The sequence below is a fragment of the Cornus florida genome, unplaced genomic scaffold, assembly GCF_030987335.1.
Source record: "Cornus florida cultivar Cherokee Brave unplaced genomic scaffold, ASM3098733v1 CherokeeBrave_3.0.0_Hap2_Chr09, whole genome shotgun sequence".
In the NCBI taxonomy this organism is placed as follows: Eukaryota; Viridiplantae; Streptophyta; class Magnoliopsida; order Cornales; family Cornaceae; genus Cornus; species Cornus florida.
In genome coordinates this window covers 65,805,904-65,830,782 of record NW_026775579.1, presented here as the reverse complement: position 1 = coordinate 65,830,782, position 24,879 = coordinate 65,805,904, and the positions used below count along the sequence as shown (strand labels likewise).

General features: G+C 35.8%; 3 protein-coding genes across 4 annotated transcripts; 2 read left to right on the top strand and 1 right to left on the bottom strand.

Moving 5' to 3' along the window:
* Window positions 1–4,679: 4,679 nt before the first annotated feature.
* Window positions 4,680–6,219, top strand: LOC132274183 (uncharacterized). The gene has a single exon (XM_059775388.1). The coding sequence runs from the start codon at window positions 4,969–4,971 to the stop codon at window positions 5,974–5,976; it is 1,008 nt and encodes a 335-aa protein (XP_059631371.1). The 5' UTR covers window positions 4,680–4,968; the 3' UTR covers window positions 5,977–6,219.
* Window positions 6,220–8,660: 2,441 nt separating this feature from the next.
* Window positions 8,661–12,953, bottom strand: LOC132274182 (inactive TPR repeat-containing thioredoxin TTL3-like). 2 transcript variants are annotated; one of them, XM_059775386.1, is made up of 7 exons: window positions 11,669–12,948; window positions 11,382–11,577; window positions 11,058–11,230; window positions 10,455–10,785; window positions 10,115–10,319; window positions 9,865–9,965; window positions 8,661–9,578 (listed from the first exon to the last, which is right to left on the bottom strand). In XM_059775386.1, the coding sequence occupies exons 1-7, from the start codon at window positions 12,574–12,576 to the stop codon at window positions 9,426–9,428; spliced, it is 2,067 nt and encodes a 688-aa protein (XP_059631369.1). In that variant the 5' UTR covers window positions 12,577–12,948; the 3' UTR covers window positions 8,661–9,425. The 2 variants fall into 2 exon arrangements, with proteins under 2 accessions (XP_059631369.1, XP_059631370.1); XM_059775387.1 differs by having other exon boundaries at window positions 9,425–9,578; window positions 10,128–10,319; window positions 11,669–12,953.
* An 8,988-nt stretch (window positions 12,954–21,941) lies between these two features.
* Window positions 21,942–24,269, top strand: LOC132274181 (uncharacterized). Its single transcript, XM_059775385.1, has one exon. It carries the CDS (start codon window positions 22,549–22,551, stop codon window positions 23,821–23,823), a length of 1,275 nt encoding a protein of 424 aa, XP_059631368.1. The 5' UTR covers window positions 21,942–22,548; the 3' UTR covers window positions 23,824–24,269.
* Window positions 24,270–24,879: the final 610 nt, after the last annotated feature.

The following is a 24,879-nucleotide window of genomic DNA, read 5'->3' as shown; positions in this document are numbered from 1 at the left end:
TTGGAACGTAGCCTAACAATCTCCTTCGCGGCAGTTTTCAGAGGAATCGAATGACGCATCAACATTCACTTTTTCCCAACCTGCCGGGTGGGGAGTCTACAGAGAGGGCGTGGCCCTGGCGGAGTCCCCTGCTCGGGAAAATGCGGCTACTCAGTTTCTCCATTCAAAATAACCGAGTAAGAAATAGAATTAATGCAATCCGTAATGACCACACTTAACATCAAAACCGAAATGGCGCATCAAACCATCCTGGTATCTCCATTTGATGCGATCATAGGCTTGGCCATGTCTAACTTAATGGCCATGAAATCATATTTGCCTTTGGACTTCGAATTTAGGACACGAAGAATTTCATGAGAGTGCATTGTCGTGAATTAGGCGATTAGGCATAAATGCGCTTTGATTCTCACTGATAAGAGGCTGGAGAAGAGACTTCATTTGAGACGAAAGAACTTTTGAGAACACCTTGTAAACCACATTACACAAACTGATGGCACGAAATTAGGTCACCTGGAATTCATTAAAAACAAAAATTTGAAAGTCAAGTTTCCTTTCAACAAACAAGGCAATAGCACAGGATAAACCCCGTTTTTGGTCTCAAGCAAACAAACAAACAATGAGGAGTTGAAGGAAACAATCCTCCTCAACTCGGAAATGGTACGGGAGTTCCTCACACCTTGATAGTTTTACTCCATAGCCCCGATTGAGACCTGTGCAGACTCTTTAAGCCTGGCCTCCATCGCCATTTGATGAGAGAGAGATTGAACAGTTCCCTCCTTAGCATTGGTGGTCTAGGGAAGGGTGTTTCGGTAGTTTTGCTAGGGGAAGAACATGGCTAAATAAAGTGACAGTTTCCTAATTGACAGAGTACCCAGCACCTCGAGCATGTGTGCACTTGTTCGAATCCCCCCTTCCCTAATTTGTTAGGATAAAAAATAAATAATGAGGGTGTCATAATGAAGAGAGTAATGCAATTGAAAGCATGGTGTCACGCCCTACACCTAGAGGTTATGTCACGCGGCAACCTGTATGGACCGGGAATTTTCTAGACTTCTCCACACAGTTACGAACCCTTCCAAATTTCTCTAGAATAGTGTGAAATTGTCTAGACTCTTCTGCACTTGTCTAGAGTTGTACAAAGTAACCTAGACTTGTCTTGTAACATTATAGATGGTTCTAGAGCTGTAGAGATAGTTGCCAAGTCCCTATATAAGGAGGTATGAGTTTATTTGCTCCTCTAGTTGTAATCTATTCTCTAGAGCAATACAAGTTCTCCACATTCACATTCTCTCTCTCTCTTTCTCGCTCTCGCTCTCTAGCCCAAGTGTTCTCTTCCTATACACACACTTGCAAGCAAGCTCCTCTAGCCTTTGTCTTCACTAAGTTAACACACTCGGGTGGGCTGATTTAGCATTTTAAGGGGGCTTTAACTTGTCTAACGCCGCATGTGAGCTTGGAAAAGTCCAAGTTTAGCACTTTAAGAGGACTTCAACGTGTCTAAGACTGCACGTGATTTTGGAAAGGTCTAAGTCCGTGACAATGGGGTGATGACCCTCGACCAGCTACACCTTGCACTAGAACTAGACTTTGCTTTTGTTAGGTACATTTCATAAAGAGAGGTTCTTGTATACCCTGTCACTTTAATTGAATTATATTACTCTGTTGTGTGTGAGAGAGAGACCATTTTTAATGCTCCAAATTCTTTCCAGATGTCTTCTTTACTCGTTTGACTGACGTAGTTTAAGGTCCATTTTTCACTTGTCATAATTCTTGTAATGAGATAACTCTCTTGATGGTCTTACTCTTGTTATAATTACTCATTTGACATGTCGGATACAATAGTTCACGAAAAATTGTCCATAGTTACATTTAGTGATATACTTGATTAGTCTTTTTGTAGGATAAAATGTATTAAGTGATATAAGAGAAAGAACCAATATTATGAGATTTAGCATATTGATCCAAAATCATAAGTTAACATGGGTTATATGATCAAAGCTATCCTTTTTGCCCATCTTTTTCATCATTGCCCAAAGACATTTGAAGTTCAAAAGAATTGCATGGAACAAAGATCACTACAATAGAGAAAGGGTTTTAAAAAATGGTCTTGGTGAACTAAACCACCAAGTGACTAATGATTCAAGACTATCTAATAGTTGGAAAGTGTTGTTCTAGTCTTATAGCCTAGTTGAATTGATCAATAGAAAACACCTAAAGGCCATTGATGAAAGAACCAAATTTGAGACGAAAACATATTTTAATGCTCCTCCATATCATCCATATGTACAAAAAGAGACTTCGTTAACAATTCATGAATCTGGCACCAAGTTGGGACCATCTTTCCTCTAAATTAACTATTTTGTATGTAGTAGTAGGAATGTATATGTTAGGCCCTGTTTGGCATGCGTTTTGTTTATGTTGTTTTTATTTTTGGGCTACTACAGTGTTGATTTTGGCAACAGAAGCATGTTTGGTGCGGCCTTGTTTTATTTTACACAATGTGCTAAAATACTTTGTGAACAATGGCTCAAAACCAAAATATCACAAAGTTATTTTTTCTTATTTTGACAATTGTTCATAACTCAAAATCATAACAATAGCGTAACACGGGTCCGACATTTCCACGGCAAAACATCGTTTCTAAACTTGCTTTTGATTTTTTTTTCAAAACACTCCTACAACAAAAGCATTGTTTTTGTTTTTATCAAAAACAAAACATATAAAATAAAGCGCATACCAAACGGACCCTTAACATCACATAATGCATCTTTGTTAAAGGACATTTTAGAAAGATCACACTATACGAGCCCTAATCTAAACAACTTGTTGGGTGCATGCATGGAGTGGGTGACAAGTTAAAAGTTGGTTGACAGGGGAAACAAATAATATATATATATAATGGGACTACAAAAAGGCAAGATAAGGAGGAATCTGTTGGGGTCTTCCCTCTTCACAACCTTTCACAACTGAAGGGAAAAAAATTGCTTTAAAACTCATACTTCTCCACTTCCTACCCTCTTCTCCCCACCCTACATGTCCCTATGACAATAATTTTAGAAACAGGACACCCACATATGAAGATACCTTTATGTTTTACAGTATTGTATTCACCTCACTTTAGGCCTTTTCTTGCTTGGGTCACATGCTTTAAAAGCATTTTTTCGCAAAGCTCTCAAAAAAAAAAAAAAAATAAATAAATAAAAATTAAAGGGAAATAAATAATTTAGATAAGAAGAAGACAAACAAGCTTTATAAAACGTTCTCCTCTTCCATTCCTCGAGAAGGCTGGATTAATATTTGGCCAAGTGACGTATCAGTCAATATGTAACCCTTTTTCAAGTCCGATATGCGACTCGTATCGATCAGTTTACAATAACTTTGTCCGAGTCTATTACATGGCGACCACGACAGATACCACGACCGTGAACAATATTATGCATGGACACATGATTTTGGGTGCCATTAGTAACTTCTATAACTTCATTGACGGTAAAACCTACTAGAATATAAATCTTGATGATTTGAAGCATTTCAAGCTCTGCCAAATTATACCTAACAGTTTATAGTCTTTTAATTGTGAAGAAAACATCTGGGAAAAAAAAATACTTAAAGGCCATTGATGTTTTACAGTATTGTATTCACCTCACTTTAGGAGGCCTTTTCTAGCTTGGGTCACATGCTTTTAAAGCATTTTTTCATCAAGCTCCCAAAAAAAAAAAAAAATTTAATAATAAAAATAATAATAAATAAAAGGTAAATAAATAATTTTAATAAGAAGAAGACAAACAAGCTTTATAAAACATTCTTCTCTGTCATTCCTTGAGAAGGCTGGATTAAATGTACCTTGGCCACTGCCTACTGACACATGATTTTGGGTGCCATTAGTAACTTCTATAACTTCATTGACAGTGAAACCTACTTAGAATATAAATCTTGATGATTTAAAGCATTTCAAGCTCTGCCAAATTATACCTTACGGTTTATAGTCTTTTAATTGTAAAGAAGACATCTGGCAAAAAAATTAATTAAAATTCTCTCTCTCTCTCTCTCTCTCACTCACATACACACACACACACAAACAAATATAGTTCAATAAAAGTGACAGGGCATTCAAGATCCTCTCCTCATGAAATGTCTCTCTCTCTCTCTCTCTCTCTCTCTCTCTCTCTCTCACACACACACACACACACACACAAATATAGTTCAATAAAAGTTACAGGGCATTCAAGATCCTCTCCTCATGAAATGTTACCTAACAAAAGCAAAGTCTAGTTCTAACGCAAAGTGTAGTGGGTAGGGGGCCATCACCCCATGCTCTCAATTACATTACTCCCTTCATCATGACACCCTGACTTTGTTTGCTCTACGATAATATTAATGTTCTACCACTTGCAAAATTACTGAATTACCCTTCCCTGATCCCCCACCCTCAACCCTCTTTCACATTTTTGTGTGTGTCAGTGTGTGCTCAAAAGGAGTGGTTTAGTAGTTGTGTGACATAATATGTGGCCTATAGCACTAGAGCATGACTAATAACTGTCATGGGCTTGGTCCCATGAGTTGAGGGTATAATAATTGGATCATGAAACAAGCCTCATGGGCATCAACTTTTTTTTTTTTTTTTCTTTCTTTTATTCCTATTTCTTTATGTAGTTTGCTATGAAAGCACTGGGAGGGAAAATAAAAAAGAAAAAGGTCAAAAAAAGCAAAGGTCAAGAAAGAAGCTCACTTGTGACCCCATTCCTTAGAGCAAAAAGGGGTGTCAGAAAAATGAACAAAGAGATGGTAAAGTCTTTAGACATACAGAAAAAAAGGTACCAACTAAGACAAGCTGTAAATTGACGTTGTGCTTTTAAAACACCCATCTAAAGACAACTGAAAATTCAAAGACCATTCACAGAGTTTGAAGAGACACAAGATCTGAAGCAGAGAAATCAACATAACAGAGAAGAAGAAACAGAAAAGACCATGAGAGGAAGAGATCAAGCCAAAGGAGCGCCTTCAACAGATCTGTTAGTATGTTTTCCTACTAGAGCCCATTTAACCTTAATGCCAAAGCCCATCTGCAGCCCATCAAGACCTTCAGAATCCAACAAGCGCCACCACTCCCACCACCACCGCCACCAGCACCAACACCGCCTTAAGAAAGCTGGTAACAGAGGTGGTGGTGGTGGCGGCGGCGGCCAAGCCAGCCCACTCCTATGGGCAAAAACCAAACCAATGGGCTCGGAGATCTCAGAACCGACATCCCCAAAAGTCACATGCGCAGGGCAGATCAAGGTCAGGCCCAAGCCCAGTTCATGCAGGAATTGGCAATCGGTGATGGAAGAGATTGAAAGGCTTCACCACCACAGAAAACACAAGAAAAAACCTAGTTGGGTTGAAGCCTTGGGGATCAAGAAAGATGTCATGCAGTTCTTAACATGCTTACGAAGCATCCGGTTCGATTTTCGATGTTTTGGCTCTTTTCCAACGTCTGATATCACTTCAGATGATGATGAGGAAGAGGAAGAGTATCATGAAAACCAAGTGGATGCTGAGGGAACTGATGGAGATGAAGCTTCAAGAACTGTCTTCTCCAAATGGTTCATGGTTCTACAAGACAACCAAAATAAAAAAGAAGAGAGTAAAGCAAGAGATAGGGTTTATGGAGGTGAAGAGAGTGTTAGTAGTGCACCATGTGCACCACCATCAAATGCACTCTTGCTCATGCGTTGCCGGTCCGCTCCAGCCAAAAGCTGGTTAGAAGAAAGAGAAGAAGAAGAAGAAGATGATGATGTTGATGAAGAAGAAGAAAAACATGAAGAAGAAAAATTCGCGGCCACAGAAGAAGAGATAAGAAAGAAGAAAGAGAACTTGGTGGTGATGAGATATGACAGAGACTTGTATAAATTCTCATCTGAGATTGCAAAAGAGACTTGGGTTGTTGGTGGTGCAAGAGATCCACTGTCAAGGAGTCGAAGTTGGAAGAGATGATAAAATGGATGACAAAGGTGACTGCTGATTTAATTTGCCATTTTTTTTTTTTTTTTTTTCCTCTATATAGTTTGATGTTTTGTTTATTTTTATAATGTTATGGGTGGTGTGAGAAATCCATATCAAGCTATCTTTGTTCTAGCATACATTTTTTTACTTCAATTGTGATTTGCTTTGACAGTGTATAATGTGTACATATTTTCTCACATATCAGTTGATTATAAAAGATTTTTGCAGCTGCCATCTCTATTTTTTTTTTATGTATTCATGTACCATGTTTCTTAATTCAATAAATGAAAAGGTTAAATTTTGGTGTGTATTAATGTACCCCAAAAGCCAAACACACCCCCCCCCCCCCCCCCCCCCCCCCCCCCCCCCCCCTCTCAATTTAGAAACTTATTGTTAATCTTCCTAAGAGTAGGAGAGGGTTTCAGCCCGGGCTCGGCAAAAGTGTGTATCAATACTTATCTGATATAATATATATATATAAATTGGTGATCAGATGTTATGCTTAGCTAATCTTGAATTTAGTCAATCACAGAATTATTAGCACCCAGATCGTGTATAATTTTCCATATAGGGTCTCTAATTAGTAGCATTGGAAGAAATTTATGATATTATATACAAAATCTAAGTGCCTAGCTAGATCATGGAAGGGGACAAAGGCAGGTTAACAACAGTCCCAGCTAAAATTCTATGAAGGCCCTTATACTATACATTCTTGCTGGAATTTGTTTTGATGTAGCATTTCTAAGTCTTTGGAACCCATTATTATATATATATATATATTCCAGAAGTTAAAGCAAAAACACCCACCTAACAAGACTCCATATCTTGACCACTCCTTTGGAGGAGGAGAGATCATACAACCGCGCTAGTGGCCCGGTGACGGGTTGTGGAATCCAAAATTTTGCCTTTCCAGTGGTCCTGTGGAACTCTTTTCGTGTTTTTTGAGTTTACAGAATTTAAATTGCATTTGATAGGTTTACCAAGCAATTCAACAGAGAGACTTGAATTTGATTTGGATTTTTAAATTTCAACTCGAAAGCCCCAATTCCATTCCACCAAGTAGGCCTTTAAGCAAAGATTCTTTAGGTAAAATATACTAAAAAGAAAAAGTAAAACTGTTTTTTTGTGTCGTGTAATTAGATGTATTCATGAAGGAGATGTGGAAATTTGAGTCCATTTTATTTTTTGAGTTGTTGGGTGACTAGGTCAGAATTCTATTTACATGGTAAAAGATAAACTTTGCTGGTTTTATTGTAACTCGTGTCAAACATTTATTAGAATACTTTAAATGGTGAGGGAGTATGTATATATATATATATATATATATATATATAGCAATAAAGTTAAGAATCCGTAATTGAAGGGGAAGAGGAGGGTGCAAGGCTAGAATACAGATTAAGCGGAACAATTCAACCAACATGATATTTGCGGTGAGAGAGTACAGTAGGATTAAGAATCCGTAATTAGAGAAGAAGAGGAGGGTACAAGGTTAGAATACAGATTAAGCGGAACAACCCAACTGACATAATATTTGCGATGAGAGAGTATTTATTTTTATTGTTGAAAGAGAATTCTTATTCAACTCAATCTATTATAATGTTAGAAAACCAATACAGGTACTCTTTATTTATACAATTTACATAAAACACCACCGGATCATCATCATAGTCAACATGTGATGCAGTGTAGAAATCAATGAGGAAAGTTAGAGAGAGGATCTTTAATTGTGTAGTTATGATGATGTAGTACATATATTACATTGGCGGTACCACATGAAGTAGTATCAAATTCAAAATTTCAGAAATGGCTAATCAAATGGAACTTCTCTCACTCTCTCTCTCTCTCATGGTAAGAAAAGAATGTTCAGTGCCTATAATAATGATTGATAATTGTGTCGGCATCTTTGTCCTTACAATTAACCCTATGATTAAGCCCTGTGCTTAATCATTCTACCATTTTCTTTTGGAGTAATTACACTCACACCTTCTTTAAGGTGTGGAAATTGACCTAATTACAACAAAACGTTTTTTACTTTTTGGTAGCATTGAGGCTTTTGGCTCCATTCCTTGAATTTTTTTGGCTCCATTAGTTGAAATGAATCATTGAACAAGTAGTAACAAAATTCAAATTCCATCCTTTTCACGTTGTTATAGTAACAAAAGTTACCATTGATAGCTACAAACTTTACCTACTTGATGGCACTGTGAAAAAACTCATCGTTAGTGAAAGGTGAATGTTGTAATGGAAGCGTCCAATTCACCCGAAAGGATATAAAGGTCCCACCCAACATTCATTATTGCTTCGGAACTTAAACCCTCAACTTCTTGCTTGAAAGGCAAAGGAGATACCTTTGAATTGCTGGCTACCATTTCTGTGGGCAGTGCTGTAAAGAAGATATGTACTACCACATGACACAAATGGTTTGGCTCACGCAAAAATGTCTAGGAAGCATAGAAATGCTATGGTTTTCTAATCATTTTAAAACTCATTTGCTACATTGGTCCCAAACAGCCATTTTGCAGAACTGAGATATCTGAGCCCATCATAGAGATCCACCAAAATGAGATGACCCAAGTAAGTTGAATTGAAAAAATTGGGGGCTTGAGCTCCTTTGTGTCACCACCACATAGTCACATTTAAGGCTACATTGAGGACCATGCATTCAACATAAGGTCCCAACATATATGTAATTTACTATTATTATTACTATTATTTTAACTGAGTGGGATGATTCTGACACTAATTCTCTTTGAACACGTGTCAGATTCCAATGTTACGTTAATTCAGGAAATATCCGTATAAGACTATCCCTCATAAAAAGTCGAAATTCAAAACATCCACCTGATAAGTCCTTGGAGTTCCACACAAGGGGTTTTGTTTCTTAAAAAACAACCAAAATTTGCTTAGATTGTACACACATAAAAACGTAACAATTAAGATTCATCAACTGTTATGTTGCTTGGCATGTACTATACAATAGTAGTGAATTATTTGTAAATATTATCAATCCCAAGAGAATTCTTGATTCATAGTCAACAATTGAGGACAACATATATATATATACATATATATATATATATTCAAAATAATCATAAACCACCATGGTTTGTGCTCATGCTAAGAAGAACAATTAGTGTGGGGCACTATCTTACCAACCCACTAAGCAATCAGTTATATATATAAATAGGCAATCCACTACCAATTTGCATTTCTTTTGTCAAAACAGTATGAAAGAAGCAACTATACAGATATTCATAATCAATACAAAAGAAATTCCCCTCTTACCCTTTTTTTTTTTTTTTTTTTTGGGTTCAGTTAGTGCATATGTTACCTCACTTTGACTCTTTCTTTACTCTTTCTGTGTTTTGATAAATATGCTTCCAATCTCTTTCTTAGAAAACAATGTTCTCAGCTTTGATTTTGCATTTTTTTTCCCCTCTTTAGCTGCTGTATGATTTCACCAACTGTTCTAACAATTCAGGGTTGTTCCCGGGTATTTCTTTGATTTTTGATCCGTTATTGTAAATCTGGAAGGCCGGAATAGTTCGTAAACCCTCTGATTTTGCTAGGTAGGGGTGGTCTTCAATCTCCACCTGAATTTACAGACGAACACATTCACAAAATATATCTATAAAATAGTGATGGAGCTTTTTATAGTAATGTTCACAATGTAATAGTACTTTAAGAATCCCTACAGCATTGCTTATTATATATACAATTATTCCTAGACTTTATCCCAAATTATGAGTCAAAATTACTGAATTTGGGATCATTCATTTTTTATTTTGCTCTATATATATATATATATATATATATATATATATATTTCAAAATTTCATTCTTGGAAATGAAATAAATAGTGTTTATGGGCAAACAAACCTTGAGGAAGTTGACAGATTGGTATCTCTTCCAAACTTGCTCCATGAGCTGCAACACTTGCTTGTGGCACATTTTGTTGCAGAAGAGCACAACAGACACCCCTGCCATTAACATGGATGATTTTATTCAATCACTCACAATTCCTGCCTAAATAAAAGAATTATTGAAAATACTCTGTAAATTTTTTGACAAAAAGCATAACTTATAATATAGTGATTTGTCATTTTAATTTCAAATTAATAGTAGTTACCAGGTCTTGTTACCAAGTGTTTGAAATGTTCACTGCTAGATATGAGCACCAGATTAGAACTCAATTTCAGGTCCTTAGTGTCTTCACCATGCTGCTTCTTGAGATTGACCTGAGCCTCAAACAAAGCCTTGCCAACCTCCTCATCTCCCGGAGTTTCTCGTATCAATGTCTCATAGTCTTGAATTGCAGCCTCCCATCTTTCCAACTAATCAAACAAAACGCGAACAAAAAAATTTAGTACTGAAATCCCAATGAAAAATACCATGACATTCTCTAGTTTATTAACTGTATGCATTCCAGTTTCAAAAGTGCTGCTAAAATGTCACTTGTGGTGTGTTACCTTGGCGTTGCAATCAGCCCTGCGAAGTCTGGCCTTGCTATAAGAGGGCCGGACATTGAGTGCTGCAGTGCAATCTTCTATGGCTTTCTCGAATTGGCCTAACTTAGATCGACAAGCTGCTAGATTGCATAGCAGAATTGAGTTGTATGGATCATGATCTAATCCTTCACTATACGCAATAGAGGCCTCGGTGAATTTTGATGCCTTGAAGAGCTGGTTTCCATTTGCCCGCGCTGATGCCATTTCTCTTAGCCTCCTTACTGCAGCATTGACCTCATTGCTTGAATCTAGCCAAGCTGCAAGCTGACCAACAGCCACAGCATCCTCAAACCTGTTTGTTAACCCATGATACTTTTTATCTAGACGTTGACATTTATTCTAATCCAAATCCTCAAAATAAAATAAAATAAAATAATTGGAAATCACATGTTCCTCAATATTTTAGTGTTGGTATTATAACTTTTCTATGGACTAAATCACCCTGTTTCTCCAGTAATCAACATAAGAAAGTTTTAAAAGAGTTCTAAAGCAACAAACTTAGTTTAGATGATAACAAGAATTGAATTTTTTTTTTTTTTTTTTTTTTTTTTTTTTAACACTAACCTGCCATCAACCATGTAAATCTGAGCTCGAATTATTAGCAGATAAGCACTAGTAGCGGAACCAAACAATTGAGCCAAAGACTCAATCTGGAATTTCGGCTCCATCCTAATGGTGTCACAGGCCTCTTGATGTCTATGGAGCTTCAACAATGCCTCTGCTTGCATTGCATAGATCTTTGTACCAAAACAAAAAACAAAAAACAAAAGACAAAAAAACAAAAATCAGTTTAAGCAAGTTATGAATAAGTAGTTATGAATATCATAGAATAAACTTCTATTGGATACAAAAAAAGGAAAAAGAAGGGGTTGGACCAAAGTAGTTGACCTGTGGAGAAGAATCAGCACCAGAGCTTACTGCACATAGGCTTTCCTTTAGCAATGTGTTCCAGTCTCTTAGTTCCCGAGCTTCGTTGCACCTACTGAGGTGTTTTATAAGAGCTTGAGCTTGCGCGATGTCATTAGAATCAGCCTTGGGGCCTGATTGTATGTAGTGGTCCAATGCTTTCTCTGCTTCTCCCAATCTATGTGACACAAAACACAATCACATATATAAAACATATAAGCTGCTTCAAATTTCATGACAATTCAATAACTAACAGAAGATTACACTACCTGAGATATAGCCTTGCCAAACGAAGATGAGCTCTTTGATAACAAGGCTCAATCCGAATGGCCTCTTTGCACTCGAAGACTGCCTCCACAAGACGGCCTAAGCAGATCAAAGCTGCACTCTTGTTGCTATAACAAGACGCCTTGCTTGAATCAAGAGCAATTGCTTGATTGTAAAGAGCCAAAGCCTCCTCGAATCTGCCCTTCTTGTATTCCTCATTTCCTATCAACTTCAATGCCTCGGGATCCAATTTATTCATCGAGCCACTAGGCCTCCTCACAATGTTGCCCACAGTACCACCAATTTTGCCATTTCCTGTCCGTTGCATAGTCCTATGCCGGTAATCCAGAGTGCCAGGAGTGATGTTAGGAGAATTGTTTGCTAAGGAACTTTTAGTCCCTAGCTGCTTCAAATTACCCAAATGGCCTAACGGCATTACATTGCCTGAAGAAGCTGGATAAGAAGCCGAGGTTACATTGGACCGGGGATTAAACACCGTCATACTCAGCTCGCTTGAGGTGAAAGTTGGCTCCCTTCTAAGCTTTCTGCTGTCTGCAGGGGCTTCTGACACTTTCGTAAGGCCTGAACTGTATGGGGATGATGACTTTGAGCTTCTTGCAGCATTTGAAGGCCTCGGATTAACCAAAGTAGGCGTTGTAACCAGCTTTTCATCTAGTTTTGGTGGAGGTTTAGCCGATTCAGAGGAATCTAAAATCGCAGCATCACCAGAGACACTTCGCTCCCTCTTGGGATTTTGAATGCTTGGTTTCTTGATTGTATTGTTGTCGCGATTTGATGGAAGTGGTCGCACCAATGCTTTGCTTGCCTTGGAGCTCCGACGCTGGAAGATTGCTCCTACTAAACCACAGCCAAAATCATTCTCCAACATGTACTTGGCTGTTTCAGCCATAATTGTCTGTGTGTGTGTGTGTGTGTGTGTGTGTGTGTGTGTGTGTGCAGTGTCAAATGACTCTTGGATTGGGTACTACTTATAAAAGAGGAGACTGATCAATTATATCTGAATTCACACAAAATGGAGGACTTTGAAAGGAAATGAAAACACTCTGTGAAGAACATCTATAACAGGAGAACAAATTTTAAATACAAATAAAAATTTGAATACCCTTTTGAAGAACAAAAGAATATAAAAGAAAAAGAAATGAAGAGATGGCTTGAATGTGAAGGATTTAATGTAACAGGCCTACTTCATGGAAGGTATGTGCAGTGTACTTATACATCTAAGGCCTCCATGGAGTGATAGCCAAGAAACTAACTTTATTTCTTTTGCGCATTGACAGGAGATGGTCCAATCGAAGAATAAAAACAAATAGAAAAAGAGAGGGAAGAGATGTTCTCAAGAAATATTTTATATAACTCCAAAAAGAATTTGTTTTTTTGAAAGAAATTCTTGGCTTTCTTTGTGTACCAGATAAGCTAAATAATGACTAGTTTATCCTAAATGAAACCTATTAGTTACTTCATTTGAACTTTTAGAACTTTAGGGCAAAAGCAAGTACTCTGTTAACTAGAGTTAAACTTGGCACACTAGGAGAGAGTAGAGACAGAGTATTGTAATTATTTTTTTAGGTTTGTTTATAACAAGACAATGAGTTGAAAATTTTGAGTGCAATCAACATGATTACATTAGGCTCATATGAAATTATGGTCCCAATTTTGTTTTGGTCTGAGTCGCTTGTGTCACGAGGGATTCGAATTTTTTCTTGCAGATAGTGGAACCGGTTCTAGAATTCTTGTATATAAGTGTGTTTAAGGTTTGAATTGCATTATGACAAAACACTGATAGCCACACGAAAGAGAGTGAGAGCATGGATTTTTTTTTTTTTTTGGGCATTATGTACCTATATATTTTGTAAAATTTTGACAATGACCACTGAAATTATGAAAAAACTTCAATGGCACCCCCCTCAATAAAGTTTCTAGTCTGTCACACAGTGAGAGAGGGAATTTGGGGGCTGAAACTTGTAAAGCATAACCAAAAGGCCTTTGGCCCAGCGGTATAACCTCCCCATCTCAAAGAGGAGGGGAGGCTGCGAGCGTGGGTAAAAAAAGGTTCCCAAAAAAAAAAAAAAAAAAAAAAAAACAGATCTTCAATGTGCACATAGGTTTTATGTCAAACTACAATAAATTTTTATGTTTTTTTTTGCTGTGTATTATTATTCTATAGATTTCTTGATTGCGTTCTTAATTTTCAGTGTTTGTCATTACAACTTCTACAATGAACAATTCATAATCCCAACATTCTCTACCGTCTACATCAATCTAATTAGGCCATTGTTTGATAGTGTTTAAGTTTCAATTTACGAGGGTAGACACTAGAAATATTGTCAAAAGTTGTGTCTACCCAATCTTCCACTCCCACCAATAGTCCTTTTCAGATTGAACATGGTATTTAATTGGCTTTATTAGACGATCAACAATGGAGTCTGATTCTAGTAGAAAATTGCCACGAAATATGAGGACTGAGTGAGATATTTGTTGTCATATTTTGAAAGAAAACTAGGGTTTGTCACTATTGCAGTCTTGCTGACTTGGTCTGTGTTATGGTGTGTTTAATTTGGACCACTAGTATAAAGAGATGAGATAGATTCTGTGTCCATGACTTGGCCAACATATTTTCCAAACTTGCAACTAGTCGGTGGCCGGCTTGCAAGCTCTCGCACAGCTCACAATTTTAATGCTAAGCCAGCTCTGGACGGCACGGCACACATTCCTGCCCATCTACTTCCCATATTTTGTTTGTGTATCGAATATCCGCTGTCTATAGTTGGAATTGGGTCAGATGCGCTAGATAGGAAATGTATCGTCTTGAGAAAGTCTACAATATTAGCGATATTTATACGCGGTGTCTGCAGTGAACGGTAATGAAAATTTTCATTTTGTTTTGATAAACTAAAAATGAAGAGTTTTCAATAAAAAAATATGACTGTCTATTAGTCGGGGCATCACATGATAAATACTCCCGGACTTTCTCGTACCGTCCAAGCATACCACGTCATTGGTAATGTTCACTCAATAAAAACGGACAGAGCTATCCTACATATAAAAACACAGACAAAAAATTGATATTGTTAGGTTTTTACTTCTTATCAGATGGACATACTAATAACGTGGGTAGATATTGGGTGCACCGTATATGCCACGTCATTACTATACACACTCAATGACAATGCATCATTTCAAAAAAAAATGTTTATCCATTTATAAAATTGCTGATAACAAAATAATATGTTATAATTAACTGAATAGATATACTAATGACTTGACGTGCACAGTGCACCCAATATCTAATCCGTTAGTCTATGACATCTAATACATTAGGAATCACAAATTTGATGAGCATTAGACGCTGACAACATGTGTTTCTCATTGTTCCTCAGGTGAGTTTGATATGGTCATCTTCTTTATCTGCCGACAAAAAGCGAAAAAATAAGAATAATAATAATGGAGTCATAAAATTAAAAAGTGGATGATAAACAAGTATGCCAAGAGAATCAAGTTTTATGATCAACCTTGAATTATATCATCAAGGACAAATTTGGGCTACATGGGACCCAAAATTCCATACAGAATAAATTAATGTCGATCTAAAACCACTTAGGCCGCTCTTGGCCGAATTAGATTCTTATCTTATATTGATGACAAGAAAATCTGCGTCATTAGTTGCTTCCTAATTAATCTAGAAGTCCGTCTTCTAATCATGCCCTTTTTATGGATAATATGCTTCTAGAATCTAAATTTGATCCAAAAGTTTTGTGCTTTGATAAATGGACAACAAATAATCAACCCGTTTGAGTAGAAGACATATCAATTGACTTGAATTTATGGTTCAATGCCATAAGAATGAATTTCTTACTATGTGTGATTCACTATGTGAATTTAAGACTAATCATGGATGCCTTCAACATTACACCATTTTTTAATAAAAGCACGTGGCAAATAGACACCATTAAGTAAGGTATGAAGCATAACATGCTCATTCTAGAGTACAATTAAATATTATAAAAGTGAATATCTCCAAACATTTCATGAAAATATGCATTGCTGTCTGAATCTTAATGAGGCATTAGTGTTTTGAAAGGTTGTGACGGCAATGGGAAGGCATTAGTTGCTTCATAAAAAATGGACTGAAAATATAATTATTGGATTCGATGAATCACATTTTAGATTAATGATAGAATGGAAACATTGGTCCATTTTTTTTTTTAATAAAAGCACATCGATATCTTTATTTATTTTAAAGCATAATATAATATTTTATACTCATTAATATTTTTAAATTATATAAACTATGAAATAGTTTACTTTTCAATTAATTGAAAAATACAAAAATTAAGTGTGTATAGTGTTAACCAATCATAATATTCTTGACTTTTAATGACGATGAGGTACCGATCCAACTCTCATCTACTATTATTCCCGTTAACGGAACTGTTCTAGCCAACTCTATCTTTACTCCTCATACTATTGATTACAAGTGAGACTCCCCTTTATACAGACTTATTTCTCTATTAAATCGACTACAACTAATGTTAATATTTATTCGTCTAAAATTCTCCATATAAATATATTTTAAAATATTTATAATTTTTAAAAAAGTCTCTACCCTCTTATAATCTTCTTATATCTTATAAATTCCTATAAGCATTCTAATATTTAAAATCATCACAAGTCGGCAACACTTCACAATTTTCTAGATAAATATTGAATACTCTAAAATCCAACACTTCTGTTGGGGACAGACCTATTACCAAGTGAGGGGGTAATTGCCCCTCCCTCAATTTTTAATTTTTTACTAATGTACCATGTTATTTTTTCCTTTTTTCAATATATATCCCTAAAATATTACTAGTACCCCTAAAATTATTACAAAAGTTCATTTTTGCCTCCCTAACCTAAAGTTATAAATCTTACTTCTCGTAGAATTGGGAAGGTGGCATTTTACTCATTAGACAATTGAAGTAATGGCACCAAAAGCAAGGGAAGGTAGGCCGCAATGCTAGAATGTAAGTTTGGGCATTCAATCAATCATAATGCCACCCAAGTGAAACATGTGGGCAACTACTCAACACTATTACCCAATCACTCTGAAGGACAAATGTCACCAATACAATACAAAAGTAGACCAGTGGGTTGGTCGGACCAAAACTTTCTTGGGTGTGATTCAATTCTTTTTATAATTTATTGGTGTGTATGGTCCCATTTTAAGTCGGCAATACTAACCAAAATGCAGGTTTAGAGAACCTAATAAAGGAGGGTCCAATTTCTTGATTTTCAAGCTCCACGGATTCTTGTCCAAGCACCTTCTTTACGTTGGATTTCAGTAAAGGAACATATATATATATATATATATATATGTATGTATAGAGAGAGAGAGAGAGAGAGAGAGAGAGAGAGAATTTGGCACTATGGGAATTGGGAAGGCTTGGGATAAAAGACTTAAAAGAGGGGAGAGTGATACGTATAGGGTGCGGAAAGTGATGCACGTGCATTATACGTAAAGGAGAACAGGTGGTCACGTGATCTAAAGTGATCCATATCTTTGAAGTATGAAAGTTACACCAAGCTTTAATGGTAAGCATAGATGGTGTGGGTCTCTTTGGTTTTGCTTCACATTGGTAATATACTACTACTACCAACATTCTCACTGCATAGGACTCCCATACTTGCACTTCCTTTTATACACCTAGAAAATTGGTCTAGGGTAATGTCAACTTAATTGAGATTTCAATTTTCAACTGATAAACCTTTTCAAATTAGCCCTAATTAAAGGGAAATTCTCAATAGTGACTGAGTAAATTAATTAAGTGTGTATAATAACTTACTGCTTTGTGACAATATGACACTTCTCTTGTTATGGACGGATTCACAAAATTATGTGAGGTTAAAAAAATAAAATATTCAGTACTAATTTAATTATACTTTTAGGTCGGATGGGATGACAGGTGTTAGATCCATTAAAAGTTGGCGTAGAACTAATTCAATTCCATAGTATAGCATAACAAGTGTTTAGCTTGTTACACCAAATTAATACAAAAAAGAATTTGGAACCTAAATCATACAATCCTTTTCAACAGATATCGATCTCACACTTCAAGCACGCTCTCGCTCTCACGCTCCGTACTTGCTCTCACTTTCATTCCTACTCTATGCGACTTAAGTGTTATCGCTTTTGTGTTCCTACTCTTGAGTTCGCTCCCGCTTTACGTGACTTAGCTTGGACCTCTAAGCATCCCATATGAAGAAAACAAGAAGGCTAATTTTGTGGAGACTTGACAAACAGGTGGGATTGAAGTTTTTTATTTTATTTTTTTGGCTATTGATATTTAAATCAAATTATTCAATTGTATTAATCTCACAATTTGCCAAATCGGTCTAACTAAACAAAAGTATTTCATATGTGGGTCGGGTTAGAGCAGTCAATTTATTCCCAAATGGGCCAAATTCTAATCAATTATAATGTCATATGTTGCATTTGATTTTTTAAACCAACAAAAAATTTCATGAAATAAGTAGAACCAATCTAGATAAATGGTTGATTTACCGCAAAAAATAAAATAAATAAAATTCTAGATAAATGGGTTGGATAATTTCCAATTGGCTTAGACCATTGTACTCAAATTATCTCTCATTATCTCCTATAATGGCACAATAATCTTCAACATTAGTGAAAATAATGGTGCAATAAGTAATTGAGTATGATTAATGAACTAGTTAAAGTACCTTAGGCACAATTTGGTTGGAGAGACATGAAAGGAGAAGAAAAGAAGAGAAATAGAGGGAAATGTCACGTTGGGTTTTGGTATAAAATTTTGGAATGAAATGAAAAGAAATAGAACCAAAAAAAAAACAAGTCCACCAAAAACTAAGCCCATGGGTAGGATCCATAACAATTCTGAAATATATTTCATACAAGGATGAAAAATTCTTCCTGTGCTCAACAAGAAATCAATCAATGCAAGGCGAGATGGGCTGGGCTTGACTAAACAAAGACTCAAAAGTTCAAGCACCATGGGCCAAGTATAGAAGTTTGAGCTTAGTTTTTATTGAATTTCAATTTCAAAGCACTAATTCTAAGAAATGAATGTAGCAAGAAATATCTACCAACATGATTACATGTTTTGTACCATTACCCATGACCTAATTGGTAGAGCGTCCAGCTTCCCAAACCGATGTGCCTTAACATGCCAAGATTAAAAAATAAAAACTATATTATACATACCATCATTTAGAGGATCGATTTTTTTTTTCTCAGTGGAGAATATATATATATAGATGAAAGGTTCCTTATATATACTCTTTTAGATTAGCTTACACTTCTGGCAAGAAATTGATACTTCTGAGACATTACAGAGAGAGAGATTGAGGGGTTATTCATTAATTTATTGTGCTAGAGAGTATGCTTCATGAACTCCAATGTAGATTTTTAAGGTTTACTTAGTTTATAACTTTGTTAGTACTTCTCAAGAACTTAGATAACATAAAAACTGTTTTTTAAAGATTGTTCTCTCTTTTCTTTCCTTTTTTTTAATAAATAAAATCAGCTTACCAAATAAAAAATACATGACAAAACAATGACAGTCATCATCATGAAAAATTATTCATGATCTATGTAATAAAATTATAAAGAAAAAATAATAATATTGAATCCACGTAATATCATCTAAAAAAAATTGTATTATTTTATGGTATATAATTACTCAATCCATGAAAATGAAATTAAATTGATAATTACAGTGATAAAATGTAAATTATTATTGAAGAAAGAAATCTACTCCTTGTAATGAGACGAGATTGAATATGATTATAATATTTGAACTACCCATGATAGAGAAACAAACAGTCAAAGAGGACATGAGTTCCTCCTCCACCATCATGCTGATCTTGTCACATGTGGGCCCTATGCCAATGAATACTCACTTTCTTGGTCCACCGCTTGTGGAACCCACTTTCTCTTGGGCCAGAAACATAGGTGGCTTATGTCCAACTTGGAATGCTCTCCATAGTAGACTAATTGCCATTGATTTTAGTAAATAAATTGATTACTCCTTCCCATACCAAAAAAAAAAAAAAAAAAAAAATTTCTTTTCAGGAACCTAACTAATAGAAAACATTGAATTGGCATCTTAGATGGTGATATTTTTCTTGTTTTGTTTGGAGTGTCAATTTAGTGCATTGAATTTGAAATTTAAAGAAATTTAGTTAAAAAATTATACTAAAATTTTTCCAATCTCAAATTCAAAGCGTCGATTTAGTACCGCGAAATATTTCATTAATTTTAAAAAAAAAAAAATAGAAATTGGTAGTGCATTGACTTAAACTATTATGTGAGGTTAACACCAAACATATATCTACCCATTTCATTTTTCATTCGGATCCGATGTAAAACAAACTTCCAACATTCTCTCTCATCCAAACTTGCAACGTTTTCGTTGGACCTCGGGCCACCCTATCTATCCTAGTGGAGGACTCAGACTCCTTTAAATTGAACGTTTGACATGACACCAAAGCAATGATTAGGTCTCACTCTAATATTAACTATAATAAATTAATGCTTCACAATTCGATCCATATCCCGTTTCATTTTTCATCTAAATTCGATTTACGACAAACCACTAACATATGGCGTCAACATATTGATAAAAACCTCTTCCTTTGATGGGGTTTGAATTATAAAGATTTCATATTCTTTCTGCCCTTTTGTCTCTAGTGCCATGCAGTACGCATGTCTTAAATTAAATGTGCGACCTAAAAGACCATGAATAACAGATTATATGGCCAATGTAACACACATGCACTAATACAAAATATCATATCAAGTTGTCGCAAAATTATTAAATAAAAAATACAACACATGCATTAGAGAGATGAGAGAGAATCTTGATTCGAACAATTATTTTATTTTATTTTTTTATGTTAAATGCTTGAGAGATATAACTTGTACAAAATATCATAATCCATTACTTTATTCCTAAAAGAACCATTAATATGAAAGGATATATGAAGCAAACATTAATTTGTGACCGCAATTTATTTTTCTATTTTATTATTCTATAAGTATTCCGTGCAGAGGAGAAAGACGTGAAACAATTCGTATCTTTAGGGTTCGGGATTTGGTCTGCAAGGGTTGGCCAATAAGCACAAAGAAGGGAATATAATAATACAATGAAAAAGACGTAGTATATACTCCAAAAATACAAATTATTATACTACAAGTACAAATATATATATATATATATATGTTGACACATGTTATCTGCATGCATTTATTATTTCAAATATTGGAGGAATCTCTTATCTAATATATTTAATTAAAATTTGTTTTTTTTAATTATTATTTTGAAATATCTGATGGTTGGAACGAACTAGAGTATGGTTGAACTAATCTATCAAATCTAATAAGTTTCACTCCTAAGTTTTTGCTTGAAAAAATATTAAGGGTCCATTTTAAAAATATATATAAAACAGCAGTGTTATTTATTTATTGTCCTAAGATAACAAATAAAATTAAAAAAATGACACAATGTAGTTTGAGAAGTATTTCACATTTTATGACACTGTTCTAAAATTTTATAATATGATTTTCTATATATATATATATATATATATATGATGTTAGCCTAAATTTTAACTTGACATATTATATATGAAGTTATATATTCAACATAATTTACCATAGTAAATTTTGATCGAGTCAAAGGGTGAGTTATAGAATTTCATTTATTTATATATTGATTTATATGTTGATATATCATTTAATTGTAATTTAATGAGATTTAGATAACAAACCTATATATATAAATATTGGACGAACAACAAGATACCAACCCTGTCTTCCCTACACCAAACCCATGAAAGCTGCACACAAGTAGTAGTTTCTAAGCAATCACTAAAAATGGCATTAATTATTTATATCATTTTATAATTAGATGTCCATGCAAATAAAAAATAAAATTAATAATAGTAATTTAAAAAAGAAGAAAAAAAAACGTGGTGGTGATTTGACGTGGAAAGTTCCGTGGTGGCGGTGGCAGCTATGGTGGCGGCTGGGCGGTGTTGAATGGCTGATGGTGGTTTTCTCTTTCACAGCCACCAAATTAAAGCCAAACTAGTTGCCTACTCACCCTCACACTTTGTTCTTTTTGCCTTTTTCTCCCATTATTATTATTTTTCTTAAATCTTTCATTTATTTTTGAACTTTCTTATATCCCATTCTTGTGTTCACATTCAATCTAAAAAAAATACCCTCTACTCTCTCTCTCACTCTCTCTATTTGAGGTTGACCCGTAGCCACCTACCGGCAGCTCCTTCCCTCTTCCAATGGCGGCCCCACCACCCTGCAATCTCTAGAGAGGAAAAGTAAGCTCAAAAACAGCCTCTCTTTAAGAGAGAGGAATAGAAAAGAAAAATTAAAAAAAAAAAAGTAAAAGAGAAAAGAAAAGCTTAAATATATAATCTTTCCTTTCCTTTCATTTCTCTCTTTTCCTTCTCCTCATTCAGATCCTACAAGGGACTATACGGAGAGGAAACCCAAAAACCTTCCATTTCTCTTCAGTCTTTATATAGTTTTATAGAAACCTTTTCTACAAGAAAGAGAGAGACAAAAGAAGAAATTCATCACTCCATTGTAGATCAGAGCAAGCTTTAAAGAGATATGGGTACTTTCTGTTCAGGTGTTCATTTGCAGTAAATCTCCTAATTATTTGCTGTTTTTCAGATCCTCTTTTTCGTCTCCCTCTTTTCAAAGTTTGCAACTAGCACCGTCTCTTTTCATTGCTTTCACTTTTTGCTTTACTGAGTCTGTTTGGCCCTCTGGCGGTTACCGCCAAACGATCTCCATAATTATCGGCAAAGCGTTCTATATATGGATTCTAACAGTGGGAGTATGCAATCTTCGAGTGGTGGAGATGAAGAGTATGATTCGAGGACCGAATCAATCTCGCCGTTCATGATGAACCCTTCAGGTTCAGGTTCAGGTGGTTCAGTCCACTTTGGTTCAATCTCAAACCCCCACCCACCATCTCTTCCACACCACCAAAGCCACCACCCATCTGCTCTGTTTGATCCTCCATCACACAATCTTGGTGACTTTTCACATACACAACCAAACCCAAATGCCAATACACTATACAATCTCAATTCAGTTTGGTCCAGAGGCTTAATACCATCAGATCCCAATCACACCAACATGGGAATCCTATCTGGATTATCATCATCAACCCAATCCCTCTTAGCTCCTCAAGGACACAACCAGGGCCCATTTCCAAGCTCATCGTCGATGTCTATGTCGATGCCGATGCCGTTACGGCCGGTGTTGGACGTCCATGGTGGTGGAAGAGCTACACCACAGTCTGATCATCATCAACCCCACATGGTCAAGAACTCCAAGAAGCGCACCAGAGCTTCAAGGAGGGCACCCACCACTGTCCTCACCACTGACACGTCGAATTTCCGGCAAATGGTGCAGGAGTTCACCGGCTTCCCGGCGCCTCCCTTCTCCGCCTCGCCGTACTCTCGCCGGCTTGACCTGTTTGCAACTGGTTCAGCCATGAGGTCTGGTCAACTAGAGCCACTTGGTCCATTTTACCCTTTAAGGCCATCAGTTCAAAAGGCTCAATCATCACTACCATTTATTTCATCTTCTTCTCCTTCATTGTTGAACTCTTCTTTAATTGATGCAATAGCTCCTACTACCACTCTCGTTGCATCAAATTCTACTAACATTAATACTTTGACCACCAATACTTTCAATTCAGGTAACTACCAACCACCACCGTCTGATCACCTAGGCCTTGATCTTCCCAATCAACCTCAAAACATGCTCAGCATGCAAAACCAAATGCTCACTTTCCAATCTCTCCTAAGATCACCCCTTCCTCCAAGTACTCTAAGGTACCCATCACCCGATTCGGCGGTTTTCGGCTCGAGCTCTCAAAGAAGTCCCACCATTCCTTCTCTTGATGAATTGGGTACCAGCCATGAACATGTAAATGCAAACCTCGGAGGGTTTCCAAACCATGGAAGTACTTCCGAGGCCACGACGCGAAGGATCAGGAGTGACAATGATCTTAGCAGATGGAGAGATGGAACAACATCATCAAATGATAGGGTTCAAGAAAACTTGGGGTCTTTTGATTGAAATGGTGGTAAAAACATGACAACATATATGCATGTTATTGGCCTCTACATCATCAGAGTTCGGAGAATGTTTCCTCGAGAAGTGAAGGTACGGTGGATATTTTTGATCTGTCCTTCTGATTAGTGCTTTTTGCAGCAATAAACAGCGTATGATAATAGTATATAGAAATCATAATGAGGAAATTATAGAAAATGTGGAGGAATTTAAGGCAGTTATGATGGTGAATGAATAGGGTTGGGTGATGATCATGATTGGTGAGCATTTCTTCTTGATTAATTGATAACCTGAATGATCACCACTTTTTGGCTAATCTTTGGATCAAATGTATTACTATATATATATATATATATATATATTACATGTAAATACTGCAATTTCTATTTTTACAGTTTTGATAGAACATCCATATTTATAATATTGTTAAAAGAATTTTGTTTTCCTCTGGATTTTTGTCTCTTGCAAGTGTTGATGGCATTATAATGGTTTGGCTGTTGCTACAATAATTTTTTTTTTCTTTCTGAAATTTCATAATTTAAATTCTATTCCTTGTACCTTACCTGAGGATAATAAGTTAAACACATACGGTCTGTTCTGTGATGATGATGTGTGATCATTATGCATTAGACATGGTGTCATGTATTGTTTGGATCTTATGCCATTAACAAAAGTTTTGTCTCCTAGGACAGAATCACTGGTACATGGTGGTTCAAGGGGGCATGAATCATGGTGCAGCAAACTTGACTAGTGTTAGGGTATGTTAGTTAGCTCACATTCTACATTACAACTTGTTAAGAGCTAGCTAGGTAAGAAAGAATCAAGCATATATCATCTCTATTTTTGTGAAAACAAAAAAAAAATTACCAATTTTTTCAATTGTTTTCATGTTTCTTATGTTATGGTAAGATACCTAATTGTCTGTTAGCTAATTTGATACATTACCCTGTATATATGTTTTGTGAGGCTTTGAAGGAAGAGAGGGGTGGGGCTTGTTTGGTTCAATTTTTTGGCAATAATTTTCTATTTTGTTGATAACTGGAAATTTTAAAATTGTACAAA